Raw genomic sequence first — 22,732 nt, forward strand, 5'->3', positions numbered from 1 at the left:
CTCTATTTTTTTCTTATAAGGGCACTAATTCCACCATGAGGACCCCACCTCATGACTTCATCTAAACCTAAGTACCTCCCAAAGGCCAAAATACCAACCACCCCCAAATACCATCATATTAGAGGGGAGGGCTGCAACATATGACTTTTGAGGGAACACAAACATTAATTCCCTAACAATATATATTGATGAAAATATAAATCTTTCAAGAAGAAATGACAATGATAAATATATACACAACTAGCAACAGACCTGCAAAATACATGAAGCAGAAACTGACAAATCTGAAGGGAGAAATAGATATTTCTACAATAATAGGACTTCAATACTCCACTTTCAATAATGGATAGAACAACTTTGCAGAGCAGTAAAGAAAGGCAGGACTTGAACAACACTGTCAACCAACTAGATCTAACAGACATATACAGAACCCTCCACCCCACAACAATATAATACAAATTTATTCTTAAGTATACATGGAGTATTCTCCAGGATAGGCCATATGTTATGCCACTAAACAAGCCTCAATAAATAAAAAAAGATTAAAACCATACAAAGTATCTTCTCCAATAACAATGGAATGAAATTAGAAATCATAAGGAAAACAACATTATGTTCATGTTGTAAGACTGAGATAACAGTCCCTTCCCTCTGAACATCCCTCTCAGTTTAGCAAATGTTATAGCAAAAAAGGTAAATGTTAAAAGTAATATCAAATTTAAGGATGGTGGCAGGATTAGGCCTGAAAATTGACTATAATAACACAGTGGTAAATGTAAGAATGGGTAAACAAAGACCTTCATTTCATATGTCATGTAAGCTTAGAATCCTACCAGAGCCAAGAGAGACTAAGAGCAGCTCAGGGCATTCTGGTCTGTATTTCTTTTCTTTCAACTAATTTGCTGGAAAAAAATGTCCATGACATATACTGGCCAAAAAAAAAAAAAAAAAAAAAAAAGTTCACAAGGCAGACTGTTTACAAAGAAGTTCTTTTCTTGGAAACATTTTACAATCATTCATTTATACAGCAACCTTGTGACACAGGGCAGATTAATCATATTATTTCCATTTTATTTTGTGGATAAACACAGACGTGACTTCTATGAAGCTAGATACCCCGTTAGAAATGGCTAGAGCCATTTTTAAATTGTTGTATTTTATTTTTTATTTCTCCATGTAGACCAAAAAAAGCAGTGATGGGCCTTAAATCTCTTCATCATCACAACCACCATAAAAGTAACTAATATTATCTGGATTTTATAGGTGAGGAAATTGAGGCTCCAGAAAGGACAGTGCTTGTACAAGGTTACCAGCATGTGCTTGGTGCTTCATTGTCTAGTGTGTTAACATAGTATGTACAAAATCAACGGCCATAACTATAAAGTGTACAGAGCAAGGCAGATAATGTAAATGCTGCGTAGTTCTATGGTGAACCAGAGACCACGTGTCCTATTTAAAGGAAGGAGCCACCACTCAGCAAGGGCTAATTGCTGAAAGATAGGCATGTGGGTCCAATACTGTCAGAGCTTTAGATTTTACAAGAGACGCTGGCTGTTTCAAATTTTACTTTAAATATTCTAATTTTTAAATGCTGGCAACTGATTTAAATGTTTAAAAAACAGAGTGGGCTGGATTTAGCCCACAGGACAACTGTTTGCATATCTGTACTAAATAAACTTTTTAAAACTGACAGATTAGTGATCTAAGAATACACTGATGCCTCAATTTCAATATGAATTCCTAACCAAAGTAGTGGGAGATGGGAAGAAATCACAGCATCAGTATTAATTTCATATCAGTAGTGATCATAGTAAAATACATGACTGAATAAATTGTTTCTATTTCAGGCCTTGTGGCGGAGGTATTAATAAAGAGGCAAATACGTAAACAGGTCATCAGAAAAAAAGATCCTGGATAATATTAAAACCAAAAACTCTTCTTAAGTAATTGAAATTGGCTACATTTGTGTGATGAAAAAATCCCATAATTAATTCACATTGAGGCTTTAAAAATAATGAGGATGGGTAGGAGTTATTGATTTGTAACTTTTAAAAGATATGACAATTAAAGAAAGAAATTTATGCTGTCATTTTTTTTAACTTACAGAAAGCCATTTGAGAACATTGTTCAAGCTTTGACAAACAATAAACTAAGCTCTATTTAAAATAAAGCACTGATCTACTGGTAGTGACCAAGAGAATTAATAAAATGTCTAATTTTCCATTCAAAAAGTTATAGGGGTGACAGTATTTTATTATTTGTTTTTTTGAAGTAGACATTAAGGAGGGCAAGAGAAAGATGGAGGGGAAAATGTAATGAGTACTTGTTGGGAATCTTTTTGGTTTATGAAACAACTGCATCACTAATTATACCCCCACAAGGTGCTGTGATGTTGAATATGGTTCAGTAGGCTAATTATTATTTAGAAGTTTAAATGAAATCATCAATGTGGTACAGGGAAAATAACTGTAGGTAAAATGAATTAATTTTCCTCATTGGCTTCAATTAAAAAGTTTAAAAATATCTTCCCACTGGGGGAAAATCATTCTAAAGATCAAAATAAAATTTTAAAGAAGACGAGATAAATGTAGTAGTCTTAAATCCATGACATAACTGGTAATGTCATGTCAGAATGTTATTTTGACATGTTCAAAATTAACAAGGATTTCCCCTACCAACTTTGTAGATTACTCTCACTTCTGCCTTTCTTCAGATCAGAAGAAACTCTCCCATATACCTGTGGCTTGGAAATACTTTAAATCATAGCTTCAGGTTTTGTAAAAAGAATAAGTAGCCCAGTCACATTTATATTTACTTAAGTACTCCACTTACTTTGCACTTATTTAAAATAACGATTGAACCCATATTAAGTGATAAAGCGTTGATAAAGGTTGGACAAATGACTTAATCTCTCTGACCCCGAGTTTCTTTATATCTAGAATGAGGACAGCATTGTTATGAGAATTTAATAAATTCTGTAAAGTACTTGGCACACAGCAAGTGTTCAATAAACGTTAGCTCATTATTATTACACAATAAAATGGTTACTCACTCTTTTGTTGAGACAAATAACGGGCCACAGGCTGCAACCCAGTGTGCAACAGCAGCAGAGACAACCACACAGCAGCCATTTCACATTGACTGGGAGAGCCTTTTTCAAACATGCATTCACACGGCCAATGCTGGTCTTAAATTCTTCTGGGGCCACCTACAACAAGGGTGCAATCTTTAACAATCTGTGGGCAGCTTTCTACTATTTGTCTCTAAATCTAAAGAAAATGTTTGTCTTATTACAAGTACTTTAAGGAATTACACGTCTAAATATATTTCCTCCCTATCTTTCCCTCGGTGCTTTGTGACCGCCTGGAGGGGTGGGATAGGGAGGGTGGGAGGGAGGGAGACGCAAGAGGGAAGAGATATGGGAACATATGTATATGTATAACTGATTCACTTTGTTATAAAGCAGAAACTAACACACCACTGTAAAGCAATTATACTCCAATAAAGATGTTAAAAAAATAAAATACCAAAAAAATATGTATTACATACTCCTGGATGACATTAGAAAGCAAAACAATATAATTTCATGTTTACAGAACTTATTCTCATGTTCGAAAACAGTCTTTTGAAATTATCAACAATAAAATGACAACAGTAACATTGGTGGTAAAGGATACCTGTTAAGCAGTTTTCTTACAAATATTCTCATTATTAAAGCAATATTATTTATAGTCTCCAGTCACTCAGACTAAAGGTTGAGTAAGACTAGAAGCATAATACAACAATAAAACCTAAATACTACCAGAGTAAATAGAATTAAATTTAGACCTCAGCAATATTTCTGGATTATCTTTAAAAAGGCAACTCTCAAACCTTTTCTCCCTGGCAAATTTGCAAGATAACAATTTTAACACTTGCCATTGTTTGTAGGGAAAAGCTACACTAACAAAAGACAGTGAGGAGTGATCACATTCAAAACAGTCTTAATATTAGTATAAAATGGACTCATAGCTGCTATAAATTTTAGAAGTTCAGAGATCCTTAAATATACAAATTTAATATTTTTAATTACTACCTCCATTCCTGGAAGTGGCTGCTTGTGCCTCTCTGTAAACAATGACAAAGTCAGTTCAAAGGCAAGAGCATGACAGGCATAATTAGATTTATACAAAAAACTCTGCTTGAAGGTTATACAATTCAAAGGTATACTAAAAATAGTTTGCTTTCAGTGAAATCACATTTCTGGATCACAAAAATGATTCCCTTTCATTTAGAAAGCTGTCACACTGTAAAATCTATGGGAAAAAAATTCTGCCATCTGGTTGTGCAAGCAAAAATTATGAAATTACTAGGAAAAATAAGCTGCTGTAAAATAAAAACCCCACTAGCATGTTTGGTATCAAAAATACAGAGCTTTATAACTCTTCCAAGTAAAAACTGTATTACAGGAATCAATTTATTACATTTTTGTCTTTTAATAAACATGTCTTAGAATCAATACTACAATACATACCTATTAGCAGACGTTAGAAAGATACATGACCACAGAATTCAGTACCATCATGATTTAAACATTAAATAATTATACTAGCTTTATTAGAATTGTTCATGCCACCCAATAATGTTAATCGCTTAACCTATAAATTAGATTTTCTTCCTAATATGTTAACAAGTTGTGAAATTGTAAGGCTCAAAACTGTATTTACAGGAGGAAACTAAACTGATTTCATTCTCCAATATGACCTAAAGACAATCACTGAGTGAAAAGAATTCCAAATAAATGACTAAATATCTGGAGTAAATATGAAAGTAAATTCAGAGAACCATGGCTTATAATTGAAAATAGAAAACACCAACAGGCTAAGCACATTAAGACAACAAGTCAAGATCTAGATTCTAGTCTCTTATTAGTTATAAAAAATCCTAGGTAAGTTCATTTAATTTTTGTGAGTTTTAGTCTCCCATCTATAAAATGAAATAAATAATTTTTCTATTACATACCTCACAGGGAATGGAAATTATACCTTAGAAAGGACCTCCTAACTAGAATGCTTTGAGAAAGGAAGTCAGCGAATCGTATTTGACTAGATGTGGAGAAAGAAAAGCAAAGCTCTTTTTTGCATCGAGTATCACCTGAAGGTTTGTATCAGGTAACTTAATACTCCACAGCTTTGCTACACAGTCTATTATAAACAAAAGGATAAACTGCTACATTTTGAATGCAAATTTAATGCTTTTCAATTCTTAAGAGAAAAGATGTTCTTTGTAAAATCAAGGTACTAAGTTGCTATCTTAAAATTTACCTCTCAAAGAGTGATATTCAACTTCTTTTTTCCTAGTGAGCCACTGAGCAAGCAAATGGAAGTTAAAATAAGGAAAATATATTTATATATTTAGCTGTAATCTGTAATATAACATTATTATCAATTTTCTTTAAACTGTGTATCCAGAAACACTAATACATTTTTTAAATATGGCAAATTTTGATATAAACTCATAAAATTATTAAATCTGTCCATTAACAAATTTAAGTGCTTGTAAGTAGAATTTAAATTTATGTTTAAAAAGTAAAATTTTTATTTAAAACTTTTATTTAAAAGCGTGTAAGCACAGACGAGAAAAAGTAAAGAATGAGGCTAAAGTCAGAAATGAATCAATCCAAAATGTAAAATTTGATTTTTGTTTAAAACACTGTGAATGAAGTAAATTATATGCCAAGGTATACAAAATTTGTTATAAGATTTATCTTTCATTACATGCTTCTGGAAATGAATTAACAAAAGCATTTCTAAAATGTGGCAATTTTCCTTCTTCTCCACCAATACTTTCCACTTTTAACATATAATATTCACAGTTTGTACTCTCTTACTATGGACAAATTAAAAACTAAAACATTCAAGTTACTAAAAGTGAGAATTCAAATTTTTTGAAGTAATAACAGAAACATATTGAAAAGAAAACTTTTACTAGAATTTCAAAGAATAAACTGAAATCTTCATTTTGACTTTAAAAGGAAGCCAGAATTGTCTTTGAAAAAAAAATCTGTATTTGAATAACAGTAAAAGTCATAAAACAGAGATAAAGGCATAGGAAATGAGAATTGGTTAACTCCCGATTTTAAACAATGTGAAAGAAATGTTTAGTTAACTGTGTGGAATCAGAGTTAATAACATTTTACTCATTTACTTCCATATAATTGAGTATTTCTAGTAATGAAGGTTAGATGGAAGCCCTTTACTTTGTAGCTGAATGACAGGTTGTAAAGAAACATTTAATTCCTTTTGACTTTCTTAGAAAGAAAAAAGAAAGCCACATCATAAAGGTGGGGGAAAGGGTCATAATATTTTATAACAGGATGCAAGAGACTTTGCAAACAGACGAAAATCTAAGCAAAACCCAGCAGGACTGATTTGCCTCCTTCAATCATGGGGAACACAACCCAATCAATCACTTGTCATACTGGATCGCAATAGTAAAGGTGGATTTTATGGTTTATGGTTCCCAACACTGCACACTAATCTCCCTGTAACACCATTTAATTGTTTCAAGCTGAGGGCCGGAAGCTTTTATTTCTTTTCTGAAGTTTTGTGGTTCTTTCATTTTCTGGTCACCAGAATCTGTATGTATACACCTGTTTGATATGTCCTATCACGACAGGAGGACTTATCTTCAGTGAAAGGAGGAAACAATCTTTCCTTAACTTAATATAAAAGATTATCTTTTTATTTATATTAAAAGCATTAATACATAAGAAGCACAAAATTAATACTGAGTCACAGAGCTTAACAAAATGGCTTTTGAGGTTTTCAGAATTCACTCCACAATTTTGCTTAGTTTAGGCATAAATGCTATATAGAATTCCACTCATGCTGGAATACTGGTTTTGTAAAATGCAGATTTATTTTTCTATTTTGCCTACTGCATTTATTCATTTTGAAATATACTTACACTGCTGCTAAGTCTGGAATTCAAACCTTTTTTTTCTTTTAGATTTTTTCTGAAACATGCAAATTCTTTTTTGCCTCTCAAGACCCCACAGTTATCAGAGATGCATTTTGATAATCCAAAATAACCTATACAAATGAAATAGTGCCTACCGGAGAAAAATAATCTCATTAAAGAGAAAATAAAGTTATCATGTGACTTTGAAAAAAAATCAGACTTTCAGAATTCCTTTTAGTTTTTTTCATCACCAAACACTAAACTAGGAAAAACATCACTGTATCATTTATGCCTCATTCAATTTATGAGAAATTTTGTGCATTTAAATAATGCACACTAGAATAAATATCCAATCATTATGTGTTACGAAAACGGTCACCTGAAAAGAATGGATATCTTTAAGAACAGTTCATATCCAGATCATTTAGGTTGTGTGAATGCATACCAAAGGCAGCTTAATATTCCTACTTCCCTAGTTTAAAAAATGACTATCTTTTATGCTGGTGGAATTTCTAGTTTTAGAAGGCTTGGAAAGAAATGAAGAGGTGTGAAGAAATATTCTGAAGATTCCTCGAGCACATAAAAGTGGCCAATTTCAAAGATGGATAATTCTTACACCTGGGAACTCTATTCTCTGACATATTTTTTGATTATTCATTTTCTAGAGTTACTTGTATTTATAATTCAAACTTTTTTTAACTAAACCAATAATAAAGCTGGATGTAACTGCCCAGACAACACATGCAGCAGCATCAAGGGAAACATAAAGAACAAGTTTTCCACTGGAGATGCTTTAATTCACATTCTCTTTAATATTGAATTTGCCATCTTTCCACAGGCAAATTACTATTCAAGAGATTTTTTCCCATAGCTATTTTTTCCCTTGGAAAAAACATTTATGATTAATTCATATACACAAATCTAAATCTGAACTGCTGCTTAAACTGGTGAATAATTCTAAATGATCAGGATAGGAAGGTAGAACATACTAGAGAGTGAGGCCAAAATCTCAAACCAAAGGGCTCTTTGTATCCTAAAAAGATAAATGGCCACATATTTTCTAATGTTCACTTACCTAGGGACTATCACCACTTGTTTAGTACTATATGGAATGATTTGACATTATATATCAGGAGAGACAGAAAAGGTCAACAATCAAAGAGAACAAATTATCGATGGGACCAAGAACAAACAATTACTCAGATGAAGAAGGTTAAAGTAGCAAAAGCAATTAAAATTGAAAGCTGGTGAGTAGAGAAAAGTGGAAAAACAATCAGGGTGAAACTGGGATATACTGATGAAGTATTATCAATAACAACCACAAACTTACATTGTGAAGCTAATAAGTACCTGACAATACGCTAGGAGTTTTATATATTCTTTTTGCCTTAGTCAGAGCTTTTTCCTTTGGGTTTAGAAGTTAACATTACTGTTGTAAGAGGATTTTCCAAACAGTTTTGAATCCTAGGAAGTCTTTGAATATTGAGCCTCGATGCTAGAAGATACTACTGGGTGTAGAGGAACCAGGAAACAAAAAGGTAATAACAATTTATTGCAGTGAATCCAATTGTAGAAGCTCAAGCTATCTAAATGACAGAAAAATGTCCAACCAAAAATTTGATTTTTTGATGTATAACAAATCACATCACAGGACACTAAAATTCATAGAGTGATACAAATTTGAACACTGATAACTTCGTTAACTCTAAAATCATTGGAAATTACTGACCTAAATGAAAACAATTACAGCTACCAGGGCTGAGAAAAAAGGCAAAACTGGAAAAACTGAACAGATAAGTAAGTAATGGCTGGCATTAATGGACATGAACAAAATAACTGGTCATATGCTAGTAGTCATGGAGACAGCTTTCAGTCACTAACGACATAGCCTCCAATTACCCTGACCTCTTATTATCAGACTTCATTACAGTGAGTCAAAGCACTTGTCATAACACTAAATAAGTCATAAAACAATGCTTTTAGAATTGAAAAGTTCAATGCAAACTCTCACTTACCTTCCCTGTTAGAACTGAGGGAAATTCAGTATCAAACTTGTTGCTCAAGCCAAACCTTAAAAACAAAGACAGAACAAAATATATTCTACCCAGCATATTTAACTCTTGCCCTTAAAAAAAGTTACAAAGCCATGCATTTTTCTTTTGATGTTGTGACCTAAAAGCACGTCCTAAAAATAATTTGATATTTATAGAAAATACACCTTTGACTATTAATCCAAATTAACAGTAAAAGAAACTTAAGGAGCCAATGTTAAAGTAGGATTCTAACTAGAACCATGATATGAGATTAAAAAATAATAGAGAAACACTGACATACAGCTGGAAATATCACAACTTTTGATTGAAACATCTCTGTTAAAACCCATTTTAATTGATAACTGTTGGAACTGGCTGATGGGTTATATATGGGAGTGGATTATACTATTCTTTCTACTTCTGTGGATATATGAAAATTCCTAATAAAAACTAATGTAACCTTTGGAACTATAGAGCTTGACAACTTATGATCAGTTACTATTCAGATACTCAAAGGTTGATCCTTATGAATGGCTTTTATGTATATGTTCAACCAATTTTGAGAAAACAGATCCCAGCCTCAAAAGCTCTGACTTTTTTCAAGTACACTCACTGAAATCTGTACTAAGTCAAAATGATTTTTTATAAGCCTTCCTTCACCTACTTGGTGATTGATTTTGGTAGGAATAACAAAGGTCACTTCCTGCATGTTAGATGATATATCAGAGTGACTACAATTTTATGTTAGTGTAAGCAAAAAACACTAACATTTAATAAGAGCTCCTTTTGAGGTAGACAATAATAGTAACAGTTACCAGTAACTATCTACTTACCATGGGTTAGACACTGTGTTAGGTAAATACATTACCTCTAAAATTCACAACCCTTCAAGAGGGGTATTGTTATCTCTGTTTTACAGAGAAGGAAGCTGACACTCAGAAAAAATTTTTTCAAAAAGTAATCAAATGACTTGCCCAAAGTCACATAGTAAGAGGAGGCAACCAAAATTCAAATGCTAATCCCTAAATTCTTTCTGTCCTATATTAAGCTCCTTGAGAACAGAAACTATGGCTTATTTACTTTGCTATCTTCCACTATGCTTCCACTAGCACAATGGAATCTAGTAGGTGCTTAATAAAAGTTTGTTGAATAATAAGCTACTGTATGTCCTGTTTGATTCTACTGATTTATTGCACTTTGGTCTTAGGGTCACTTTAAAGACATCTTAAGAATCCAACGTCCTATTAAAACTCTCTGTGAGAATCACAGTCTCCTTGTATCATTTATGTTAACAGCTCCTCTTCAAGGACACAAGCCAATCCTTGTGCTCTTTTTGTGCAAAAGACTATATTTAGCAGCTAGCAGCAAGGTACATATCTGTACATAAATATATTTTACCTTGCATGTTTAAAATGTATTTTAAAACAACAAATTCTATACTTTAAAAGAGTTGAGAAAATTAATTAGCAATTATAAAAAGAACTTCACTTCATTAAAAAACTTCATTACTTCTCTAGGTGTCAGTACAACACACAACGAGAGCATAACATTTTTATAATAACATTCTCATAACATTCCCCTTAAATCTATACATAGAGGAGTATAACCAAACTTAAAAATAAAATGGTACTCTTGTACATGAATTTTTATGGCAACTTTCATGTGCTGTTTGAGAAACTGATACTCTAGTATTAAATATATATTTGTAATTATGTACTAACTAAGCAATCAGTAACATGACAAATATTTAATAGAGCAAGAAACATATTTCATTCAAATCATATTTAGGTAAATAGTGACCTTATCACTAGTCAAGAAGATGTAATTGAATTCATTATTCCACAGTTAATTCTTATTGCGTAACAAAGAAATATATACAGGTTTCATTTATAGAAAGTAGACATGATACATTTGAAAGCAGAGCTCTATTTCCATTCGTACAGCTTGTCTTCTATTTTTTAAAATTAGGGCTTCCCTGGTGGCACAGTGGTTGGGAGTCCGCCTGCCGATGCAGGAGACACGGGTTCGTGCCCCGGTCCGGGAAGATCCCACATGCCGCAGAGCGGCGGGGCCCGTGAGCCATGGCCGCTGAGCCTGTGCGTCCAGAGCCTGTGCTCCGCAACGGGAGAGGCCACAACAGTGAGAAGCTCGCGTACCGCAAAAAAAAAAAAAAAAAAAAAAAATCCAATTTATTTATTTATTTATTTTTGGCCGTGCAGTGCAGCATGTGGGGTTTTAGTTCCCTGACCAGGGATCAAACCTGTGTCCCCTTCAGTGGAAGCACTGAGTCCTAACCACTGGACCACCAAGGAATTCCCCTTTTGCCTTTTAGATACAACGTTAATAATATGTTCCTACCTCCATTAGAGACTGCTGCCATTATAGCTTTTCCCAGTTGCCATTCTTTTACTACATATCAAATACATAGAGAATATAGACAGATGTATTCCTCAAAATGCATGGAATATTTCTATTATTTAAAAAATTTTTAGCTTTGCTATTCTCTTTGCATTTATCACCAGACAAATGAACTTTCGTTGCCACTGTTTCCATTTCCTTAATATTACCCCTTCCTTTCTTAACCTTTTGAATGAACATGCTGGCTTTTTTTTTTTTTTGGCTGTGCCGTGTGGTATGTGGGATCTTAGTTCCCCCACCAGGGATGGAACCCGTGCCCCTGTGTTGGGAGCGTGGCGTCTTAACCACTGGACCACGAGGGAAGTCCCTAACCTTCTGAAATTTCTCTTTTGATGCTGTTACTATACTGAAAATAATCCCTTATTTGGTAAATTTATTTAGAAAGACAAGTTCATCTTATTTAGTGCCAAATTCAATGTCCTCTTCTCAGAACTTTCCCCCCGACTTTGCAGCCTATGATGCTGTTCACCACTCCTTCCTAACGTTCTCCGATTCATTCACTCTCTCCTAACACTCTTGTCTTTTCCCAAAGTTTAGCTGTTAGTCATCTGCTCCTCTTTCTAAAGGAATTACAACAGTTCATCTATTTTTAATAGCCTTGACAATCACTTCTATGCCAAATCTATATCTCTAGTTCTATATTTCCCAACATGCTCTAGTCCCTCATCTCTAATTGCATACTAAAAATTTCCATTTGGAAATAATGCCATTTGTAGCAACATGGATGGCCCTAGAGATTATTATACAAAGTGAAGTAAGTCAGAAAGAGAAAGAGAAATGCCATATGATATCACTTATATGTGGAATCTAAAATATGACACAAATGAATTTATCTATGAAACAGAAACAGACTCACAGACATAGAGAACAGACTTGTGGCTGCCAAGGGGGAGGGTGGGTGAGGGAGGGATGGAGTGGGAGTTTGGGGTTAGCAGATGTAAACTAGCATATATAGAATGGATTAACAACAAGGTCTTACTGTATAGCACAGGGAATTATATTCAATATCCTGTGATAAACCATAATGGAAAAGAATATGGAAAAGAATATGGAAAAGAATATATACATATATATAAATGAATCACTTTGCTGTACAGCAGAAATTAACACAACATTGTAAATAACTATACTTCAATAAAATAAATTAAAAAAAACAACAAAAATAACTATTTCCATTTGGATATCGTGCTACAAAATAATACACCTCAAGTGAACACGTCTAAAATTAAAAGTTACCTTTTATTGGAAACTGGCTCCCCCCTTCCAAATTCCTCATCTCTATCAATGGCACATTGACTCTCTTTAACCTAGACCCTGGTATTTTTTGGACCTTCCCTCTCCTATTTTTTGCACCTTGCTTATATCCAGGTGGTCCCAAGTCCTGTTATTTGTTCCTTTGAAATCATTCTCATATCATTTCCTTCCTTTCCATTGCCACTGCTGTGTTGGCTCGTCTTTGCTCATGTGGTTTCTCTTGCTTCCTCTCCCTAGTTTCAATCCAATGCAGTCCTCAAAACTCAAGTCAACCCCTGCTGCAAGCCTTCATGGATTTCCCTTTCTCTGAACACTCATAGCCAACTTTAATCTGTACTACACAATTCAAAATTTAATAAAATATTTTCTTTTATTCTTCGCTGATCCACACCAATTCCTTAAAGGAGATTTTCCTGTTAGCTTTGTAAACCAAGACCTGTACTTTCTTTTTTCTGTATTCTTCATAGTGCTTAGCCCAGTGCTCAGGTTCTCAAAAACTGCTTGCTAAATTCACATTACAAATTTTCTTCTCTAATATAAAAATGGATTGTATTTTCTAAAATATAAAAAGTATATTAGAAATGGTAAGGAGGGAATACCCTGGCAGTCTAGTGGTTAGCACTCTCTGCTCTCACTGCCAAGGGCCCAAGTTCAATCCCTGGTCGGGGAATGAAGATCCCACAAGCTATGCAGTGTGGACAAAAATTAAAAAAAAAAAAAGAAATGCTAAGGAAAGTGTCATTTTACTTCTTAAAACACTCCATTATGGCCTACATTTATCTACTTCAAAAGGTATAAAGATAGGCAAACTAGGCCCAATATATTCTCATAATTTGGGCTAAAAGGTAGTAGCAATTCTGTTCTTGCCTACCAGGGATTTCTTTCTTTAACTTCTCCATTAGATATTCAGCACCTAAAATGAGTACTTAAATAATCTTAGGCACAACATTTTACTTAGTAGCTACTAGGAAAATGTTGAAATGGCTCCTGCTAAATGAACACCTCAGCTTTGTTTCATAAGTAAACCATTAAGTTAAGAACTATGAGTCCACAGAGGTTAGACAAGCTCATCTACCTATTACTGATCAGTGGCAGACATGAGTCAAGATGTGGGGTTCTTCAGCATTAGACAAAGGCACTTGGGAACTGCTCACACTGTCATTTTATCGGCTTCATTAAATATAGAGCCTATTATGTGTTTGAAGCTGACACAGCTGGTGGTTCTTAATGATTGTATTTTATTTGTTAAGTGTCTCCAATGCCCCAAATTTTAATTTCTTGGACAATTCTTTGGAGTAAAGGAAACTGAGGTAAAGAAGGATGGGTCCTCTAGTTGCTCTTCCCTCTTTTCTCCCTCCCTATACCCCTTACTGTTTTTAATTCTTTTGAAAATGACTATACATCAGCCTTTGAAAACCTTGCTCAAATTTAAGTTTATGTGTTCAGGTTATTTAAGAAAACACATCAAAGTGTAGTAAAATTCTGCCAACAAAAACCATTTCACTAGAAAACTATGCACTTATAGTAACACTGATTCTGAAGAACCTGCACTGATCTCTATTTACTATAACAAGAAAAAGGAAAGTCTATGCCCTTCAATTAAAAGAGATTTTAAAAAATTAAATTTCTTTTATCTTCCATATGGAAATAATCATGTCTTGCTGCCCTGTAAAATGACAAGTTACCATAGCTTCAGTATTCTCAAAGCCTAAAATCTTATAAAATACTTACCTTATACAAACACAAATTAACAATGCTTCACTGTAATTCCTCAAAGACAGCTGTTTACAGAAAAGGCATTCCATTCACTGATTAGAGAAGTATCAATATTTGTAGTGCTCTCTAACTTTCTGCAGAAATGCACTGTTTGGCAAATTTGGGCATCTTTTTTCAATTCTGTATATAATCACTTCAGCTCTTTTAGATTAATTTTAATGAGAATTTTATATATTTCTGAGAATTGGTAACCTCTTATCTCTACTAACTTCTGTATTATCAAGGGTAAATATCTATATATTTTAAGTAATATAAAGAGTGTGGTAATACCTATAAATAAGAAAAAAAATCTCATGAGATGTAAGATCCAAATATTCATCCTAAAAATATCAAGATGAAAAATGATAGACACTAAGCTACATCACTCAAATGTATAGTATTTCTGAAACAATACTTACAAGAGACATTTCATTATTTCTGTTTCTAAAACCTCAAATCTGTGGGAGTTAATTTAGCCATTTATATATATATTAAAGGCATTCTTGTATCTTTTAATAAAATATTTTAGGTGTGTTATACAATATTTAAATGGTAGTGCCCATCATACTGGCATACTGACACACAGAAGATGGCAGTTACTGTTCTTTGTGCTGGGTATATATACAGCAATGAGTAACACATCAAATATATCTGCCTTAATGACACTTTAAAAAATTTTTAATTTGAAAAAAGATACCCAAATATCCATTTATGATCATCATCATCTCAGATTTGGAATTACAATTATTCTGGTTAGGTCATTTGACTTCTCAAAAAATTATAATTGATTGATAAGACATTAAATGATATCTTGATAAGTAACGAGAAAACCAATGTGTAAAGATGATATAAGCACACAGGGGTATTCTGACACAGAAAATCTTGCTCAACAAACCTTTCAGAGGTAAGGACATGCCATAACCCCCACCCCAAATCTGGTAGTATTGTATCTATGCTCAGAAACACAAATACTCTCCAGAGGATGATTCAACTAACTAGCATTTGTTGAGGGCCTATAATACAGCACACACTATGGTGGGCATATTTTTACTAAAGTGAACCAGTATTTATTCAACTCACTTTTACTGAGTGTCTACTTCAGGGCAGGCACTGTGTTAAGCACTGAGAATTCAGAGGGAACCAGTGATTGTCCTGCCATTTCTGCTTCCAATTTATTCAGGGCAGAGAAGACTTGCAGGAGGTGGTGACTTATGAGGTAAGGGTGGTAGGTACTGGGATTCTAGATGAAGGCCCCAGCTTGAGCAGAGGCAAAGAGATAAACAGCATGCTGTGAATAAGAAAATACAAGCAGTAAAGGGAAATGTCAAAAGATTAGGCTGATAGATAGGCAGGGTCCAGTTCTATATTCCATGTTATAGAGCTTAGACTCGATCCTATGGATGAAGGGGAAACCACAGAAGTCTTAAACAGGAAAGTGGTGTCTCCATTGAGCAGCAGGCTGAGGAATAGATTTGGAGGTGACAAGGATGAAGGCAAGATAACTAGTAGGGTGGTGAAAGGGGCTTGAATCAGGGAAGTGGTGGTAGGGAGGAAAAGAAGAAATTTTTAGGTCATACATTACTAATACCCACTGATTGCTTAGCTGTGAGAAAACTGAGTGGGAAAGAGGAACCACTGATGAATAATGGGATAGGAGGAGGTCCATTTAACTGAGTTGGAGAACTCAGAAATAGGAGGAATTTTTTGAGGGGTTGGGATGGGGGTGTGAGGGGATGCGAGAGGGGGAGGATGAGTTTTGTTTTGAGTACGTTGAATTTAAGATGTTAGTGAGCCATTAGGTGAGGAAGTCCAGATAAGAGTCAGAACAGAGTCTGGTATAGAGATACTGATACATATTTGGGAGACATCAGATAATTGAAACCATGAGAGTCAAGATGAGACCATCTAGATAGAGCAGGGAATGAGAATAGTGGGCTGAGAACAAAACCCTGGAGATCACTAGTATTTAAGGAGCAAGAAAGGAAAAGAAACCCATGAATGAGGCAGTTAAGGAATAACCAGAAAAATATAAGGAGAACCAGGAAGAGTGAAATGGCCAAGGAATTCCTAGATTTGTTTGGCTGGCAAAATGTTTTTTTTTAAATCAGAATTTGAATACCTTTAGGCAAAACATATACCTTCCAGTTCAACTAAGGCCCCATCATTACTCATGCTGCACTATTTTCTGTAACCTGTCTCGCCTCTGAAGGCCAGTGTGTTTATGACCCCTGGAGTAAAAGCCTCTGAGAAAGAGGGAGTCATTATATGCAGCAGAGAGGACCAGAAAGATAGGAAATTGAAGATGCCCACTAATTTAGCAACAGGAGGGTCATGGTGATCTTAATGATACCAGTTTGTCTGTGGTCATGGTGGCAGAATCCAGATTACAGAAGGGTGAAGAGGAAATAGATATGGTGAATGTAGCTACTCTTAAGAAATTTGGAGAAAGAAGGAAGAGAGATTAGACAATAGCTAATGGGGAATGTAGGTCTAGGAAGGCTTTTATTTTTAAAGAATTAGAGAGACTGAATATGTTTACAGGCTGAGCCAACAGAGAGGCTGAGTGAGGTAATATATAGAGAGGTGCTGCCTGGGAGGAGGCTGGAAGAGAAGGATATGGAAAGCATAAATGGAGGGGTGAGTTTTGAACAAGCAGAGGGACTCCATGATCTCTGAGGGTGGAGGAAGAGAGCACAGGAATTCAAACCTAATTAAGATACAGTGCAGGTGTTTCAGCAGGAAAGTGACATGATTAAACCGTGTTTTACGAAAATTAGTTTGGCACAAGCATGCAGATGGATTGGGGTGAGGAGAGGTGGCAGACTGTGGCCGCAATTCAAGCAGGAGATGATGGCAACCCAAACTAGAGAGGTGCCAGTAGAAATGGAGAAAATGAATGATCTAACAGACCTTTTAAAAGGCATGATGACATAATTCTGGGACAGACTGGCAAAGGGCAATTCAAGGAGAAGGAAGAGTTAAAAATGACTCAAGGACTTGAAATATTACCCTGGAAGATTGGAATGGCAGTATCAGGGTCAGAAATGGGGAAACTGGAATGCACAGACAATCTGGGGAGGGAAAATAAATTGGGTTTAAGATATACTGAATTTGAGGTGATGGTTCTCAAATTTTAAACTTTGAAAAGAAACAACATCCTCTAAAGAACAGATGACTGCACGAAGAATGAAAAAAATAAGAATGGGAGAGAATAAGAAATATTTCATTCAGATAGGGCAACTAACACTCCCATGCCAGAAAAAAATTAAAGAGGCTGATATTTTAGACGTCTCAGAATTAGATTAACTATTTCCTAAGGATCTTACTTTACCTGTTGTAAGGAAGGTTTTCCTATCATAGAAAGACCAGTTTCTCATTTAACATCAAACACGCTTTCTAGGTCAGAGAATGTGTACAATACAACTAAGTAATTTTCCAAACTATGTACGCTGGTTAGCAATTCAAGTACTGGTTTGCTGCTTTTCAGGTTTTGGCTTCAATTAATACCAGCAGTTACTATGAGCACCATTATTTCACACTCCTTATTCCAGAATTTTTAAGCTGAGAAGGTCATTACACCTATCATAAGGGCCTGGGCATTGCAAGTGTCAGTGCTTTGCTTTTAATTGAAAATAGGTTGTTAAGTACTTCACCATGGTTGTGTGAGGAGTAGAATGGAACCACAAATAAGGTTCAGGGAACCTAAACTCTGTTTTCTTCCCTGTTCCTTGTTTTCTGAATTTTAGGAAAAAAATGAAGGGGAGGAATGCTGGAATATAAAATTATAGACTGGAATAAAAAGCCTTTTTCTGTTTGATCATATGAAATAATCTGCATGAAAGTAACCTTTGGTACCAGAATCATAATTAATTTGAGTAATAAATTGTTTCCCTAGTGATGAAAGGAATGGAAATAAAACAGCGCAGTAAGCTGGCATCTGAACATTGTAGGCTATCTGCAAAATTCTTGGACCAAGAAAAATTGTGTTAAAATTGCCTAACCAAAAGGCAGGTCTAAAAATCTCCCCACACTCTTCCACAATTTCGAAATCTTCCTTAATACTTTTCATGCAAAGATCACAAAAGTATATTACAATTAAAATACTCAGCATGTTAAAATTAAAAGCTAACATGACGGGGGGAGGTGGTGCATAATATATGATTTCAGATAATATGAACTCAACTGAAAGAGGGGTAGGTGAGCCATTATCAAAATTACAGGCAGCATGACTTGATAGGAAAAAATAGTCCTATTTTGAAAACTCAGTAAATGATAGCATAATTAAGAGGATGAACATGACACAATATTCAAACTTCCAAGTATTTACTGTCCAAGCACATAAAAACGAGAAAGCACTCTTCAAAGACCAGAGAACCATTAAATTTTTCTTGTGCTTTGACAACTACTACTCTATGAGGTCCCTCCCCCTTTTTATTTTCTCAAATATGATCCAAGATGTCAATTTAAAAAAAAACTCCGTATGAGTTTTCAAAAAATCATTCTCAGCTCCTAGGGGACTAATTTCCATATATATTTAATGTTTGCATATTTAATACTTGGGAATACAAAATCTCCTGCAGGTATGTTAAATTATTTCAGAGCTGAAAGGCTTTAAAAACCATCTACTCCAAACCCCTCATTTTACCAATGGAGAAATCAAGGCCCAGAAATGGGAAGTAACCTGACCAAGGTCACAGGGTCAGTAAGAAGCAGGGCTGGGACTAACATACAAGAGCCCTCACTCTCAATCCATTGCTCTTTCTACGTTTCATAGCTACTTCTCAACCTGAACCTCTAATTGTGTGATATTTAAGAAACGTCAGAATGAGGAGTGATCAAGACACGGAAAGGATTATTGAATTCATTTACAAAGGGATTAGATAGGAAGAAAGGATGGATGAATACATGGATGGGTGGATATTCTATAATGTTATTCACAAAATATATTATGTTTCTGTTTTGAAGAGTCCAAGCCTAGGTCTCGTCACTTGTTACAGCTGTCACCGTGTTCCACCAGACATCAATCTTGGCGGCAAAGAGTCCGCTGGTACATCCTGCAGTTTAAAGACTGTTCATCGCCAGCATACACAGAAGCAAGGAGACACCCCTACTCCAATCCCTCTGGCTCCCAACCCCCTAACTTCCCTGTCCTATACTCACTTTTTACCCGGTGTTGGTGCATCACATTTGCTTTCTCCTCACTTCCTTTACACTTGTCTCCCTCAGTTTCCCCATTTAGACCAGGTGTCCTTTCCTAACTATATGCCTCAGTCAGCCCTCCCCCACTCCACAGGCCCCTCGATTGCCTTATTCCTCTGTCGCCAAATCTCAGCCTTTTCAAACCCCATGGCTCCCTCTCGCTTACACAGTGATGTGGCCGGCGCCCCGCACCAATACAGGGTCGGGGGCATATCTCCGCAGATGCTCTTCGCTCACTACCCGAGGCGGGGGCGGCGTATCCTCCACCTGCTCCTCTTCTTCTTCCTCCTCCTCCTCTTCTTCCTCCTCCTCCTCATCTTCCTCGTCATCGTCGGGCCCCGATACCGACGACGACGACGACGGCGACGACGACGACGTTGCCGCTTCTTCTTCCTCCTCCTCCAGTTCCGAGATCGTGTCGAACTCCGCCATGTTGGGCAGCAGGATGCTCATCACGTGACCTTTCGATCACCGCCACCCTCACGCAGAAGAGTTTGAACCTGCTGAGGTGCTGGAAGAGGAGGGGGAACGAAATGCAGAGAAAGATGAGGGGGGTAGGGACAGGATTTAAGGAGATGCGCCTGCGTGGTGGGGTAGACCGGGGGGTGCGGTGGGGGGGGCGGAGGGTGTTGGAGGCGGGGGCATGAGGGAGAGAGGAGCAAAATCAGTGTACGCTTGCGCGGCTCCAAGGGAAGGGGGGCGTTAGAGGTGAACTACTGGGAATTGTCGAGGTACGGTATGCGGGTGCTGCTCTTAATACTGCTGTTTGGGCTTCTGCTGCTTGTTTCCCGCGGACGTATCTTCTGGTTTTATTTCCTATTAATTAATAATGGGTATTATTACCCCCTTCCCTCCAGTGCAGGGAAGGGATATTCTATAAAAGTGAGGTTAGAACTTTGCCTCATATATCTTAAGGTATACACCAATCCCTTACGTTTGTTCAGCATTACAGTTTAAAAGACTTTTACAGCAGAACTTTGCCACACCCTGGGAGGCATTTTTATTAACATTTTACTGAAGAGGAAACTTTCTACTACTTCTACTATGCAATACTTATGGAGGACTTACTAAGTGTCAGGGACTGTGCTAAGTGCTCTATGTGCATATCTCATTTAATACTTCACAACCCTATGAGATATGTACCATGATGATCTCATTTTACCGGTGGGAAATCTAGATGCAGAAAGGGTAAATAACTTGCCCAAGGTCATGAAGTTACTAAATGGCAGACCTGGTTTTAAACTTGGGTGGTCTTTTCTAATTCCAGAAGCCCAGCACTCTTAACCAAAGGGCTATACTGCTTGAAGTTGTTTGGAAGGGCTTCGTAGAGTGGTGCCTTTTGGGCATCTTGAAAGATGTTTGAATTTTGGAGTTTTCGGGGGCGGGGGAGGAGGGAAGTGGAGGGAGGACTCCAACCCTAGGAAACATTAATTAACATCATCCATTTTCCAGACACTGGGCTAGACTCTTTCACATACAATATCTCAGTTAACCCTTAAACAATCCTGTGAGGTAAGCATCATCATTATCTATTTTATAGATAGCAAAGCAGTCTCGGGAAGTTTAAGTAATTTATTAAGGTCTCTGGTGACCTTTTGTCCAAGATTTTCTATTTCAAATATTCTATCTTCCCCACACCCACTAAAATGTTACAGAGATCACATATTTTGAGTTTCCAATCCATGTCTCAAACTATTTCATACTTGGCAGCAGCACAAAAATCCATGCCATAATTCAGGGATCATTAAGACAATAAATTCACACAGCTGCTAAGTAATAAAACAAATACTGTAATCCAGGTATTCTAATGTTAGCTTCACTGCTCTTTCTGCTACACTAGCTGCATCACAGTTAGTTGATGAGACAGGAAACAGATATAGCCACACTTGAATTTAGGGTGAGCATTTTATTAACAGTATAGCAGTAAAAACAAAGCATTTAGGATGTATGAGGGAGGAAGAAATTAGATCTGTGAAAGGCACTGATCAAACCATCATCATTATCAAGGAGGTTGCATTATTAAAATGGAAAAAAATTTGTTGTACTCAAAAGCTTGATTATTTAGGAACTTTAAAAGTAAGTTGCAGCACTATCAGTGAGCAACAAAATCTAGTATTTTATAGCAGAGAGAACTTTATCTACTAGCCAGAAATTATAATTAAAGATAGAACCTTAAAGTATTTTATAATAGCCTTCTTGTATGTCTTTTCTTGGGCATTAATAAATAATGTCATGTCATTTATCAGAGCAAAATACCTTAGACTTAAGATCAAATCAATATTCTGCATCAGTTCTTCTCTTTCAAAAAGCAAAAAAGCCATAGGCAATACTAAAAATGTTTCAAATATCTTATATTATCTGTAAAGTTCCACTAAGTCAATCTCTAGAGGGAAGTATTGTGCTATTACTGCTTAAGTGGTAGTTCACTACTCAGGATTAGCCTAGGTAGGGATATTTGAAGGGAGAGTATAAGGAGTGGACTTGTGTTAAGTGTAAATGAGATATTGGAACTATGGTAAAAGTGAAGAAATGATGGTTGTAGGAGATGGGAGGGAAGGAGAGGGAGGGTGAAATTCCATAATCAAAATGGAAAGAGACCCCTGACACTTAGATATCAAAAGGATGAAAGAGTTAAGAGAAGTGCTATGCTTGGAGAAACTCACGAGTATAGTCAAATCTGCTTATCTGTTCTCCTGCATATACAGTGGACTAAAAAGGTATATATGATTCCAAAGGTAATTTGTTTTGCTAAACTATAGGAGAATTTGGAATTGGAAAAGCTGAGAAAAACATAATTTGTCAGCAACGCAAGAGACAACATGATTTTTAAATGATACTTTAGCAACCATCAAGGATAGTAAAGCTAGGAGTGAACGAAACAGAAAGCACACCATGTAACTTTCCGTCTGATGTGCTAAGCAGGGAATGGAGGTAATTCTCCCATATGAGGCAAAAGGTCACAGGTTTAACCATTTGAGGCGGGAAATTTCAACATAAAACAGCCGAAAAGAATTGCAACTTTTTTATTGGAGTATAATAGCTTTACAATGGTGTGTTAGTTTCTGCTTCATAACAAAATGAATCAGTTATACATATACATATGTTCCCATATCTCTTCCTTCTTGCGTCTC

General features: G+C 35.8%; 1 protein-coding gene across 1 annotated transcript in view; it reads right to left on the reverse strand.

Moving 5' to 3' along the window:
• Positions 1–20,161, reverse strand: part of CHIC1 (cysteine rich hydrophobic domain 1) — a 41,765-nt gene extending 21,604 nt beyond the window's left edge. The window contains exons 1-3 of the mRNA XM_004327689.4: positions 19,768–20,161; positions 8,958–9,012; positions 3,053–3,208 (exon numbers count right to left, since the gene is read on the reverse strand). Coding sequence (XP_004327737.1) covers positions 3,053–3,208; positions 8,958–9,012; positions 19,768–20,054 — 498 coding nt within the window. The 5' untranslated portion in view covers positions 20,055–20,161. The remainder of the gene's footprint in view (positions 1–3,052; positions 3,209–8,957; positions 9,013–19,767) is intronic.
• Positions 20,162–22,732: the final 2,571 nt, after the last annotated feature.

The sequence above is a fragment of the Tursiops truncatus genome, chromosome X (assembly GCF_011762595.2).
Source record: "Tursiops truncatus isolate mTurTru1 chromosome X, mTurTru1.mat.Y, whole genome shotgun sequence".
Lineage (NCBI taxonomy): Eukaryota > Metazoa > Chordata > Mammalia > Artiodactyla > Delphinidae > Tursiops > Tursiops truncatus.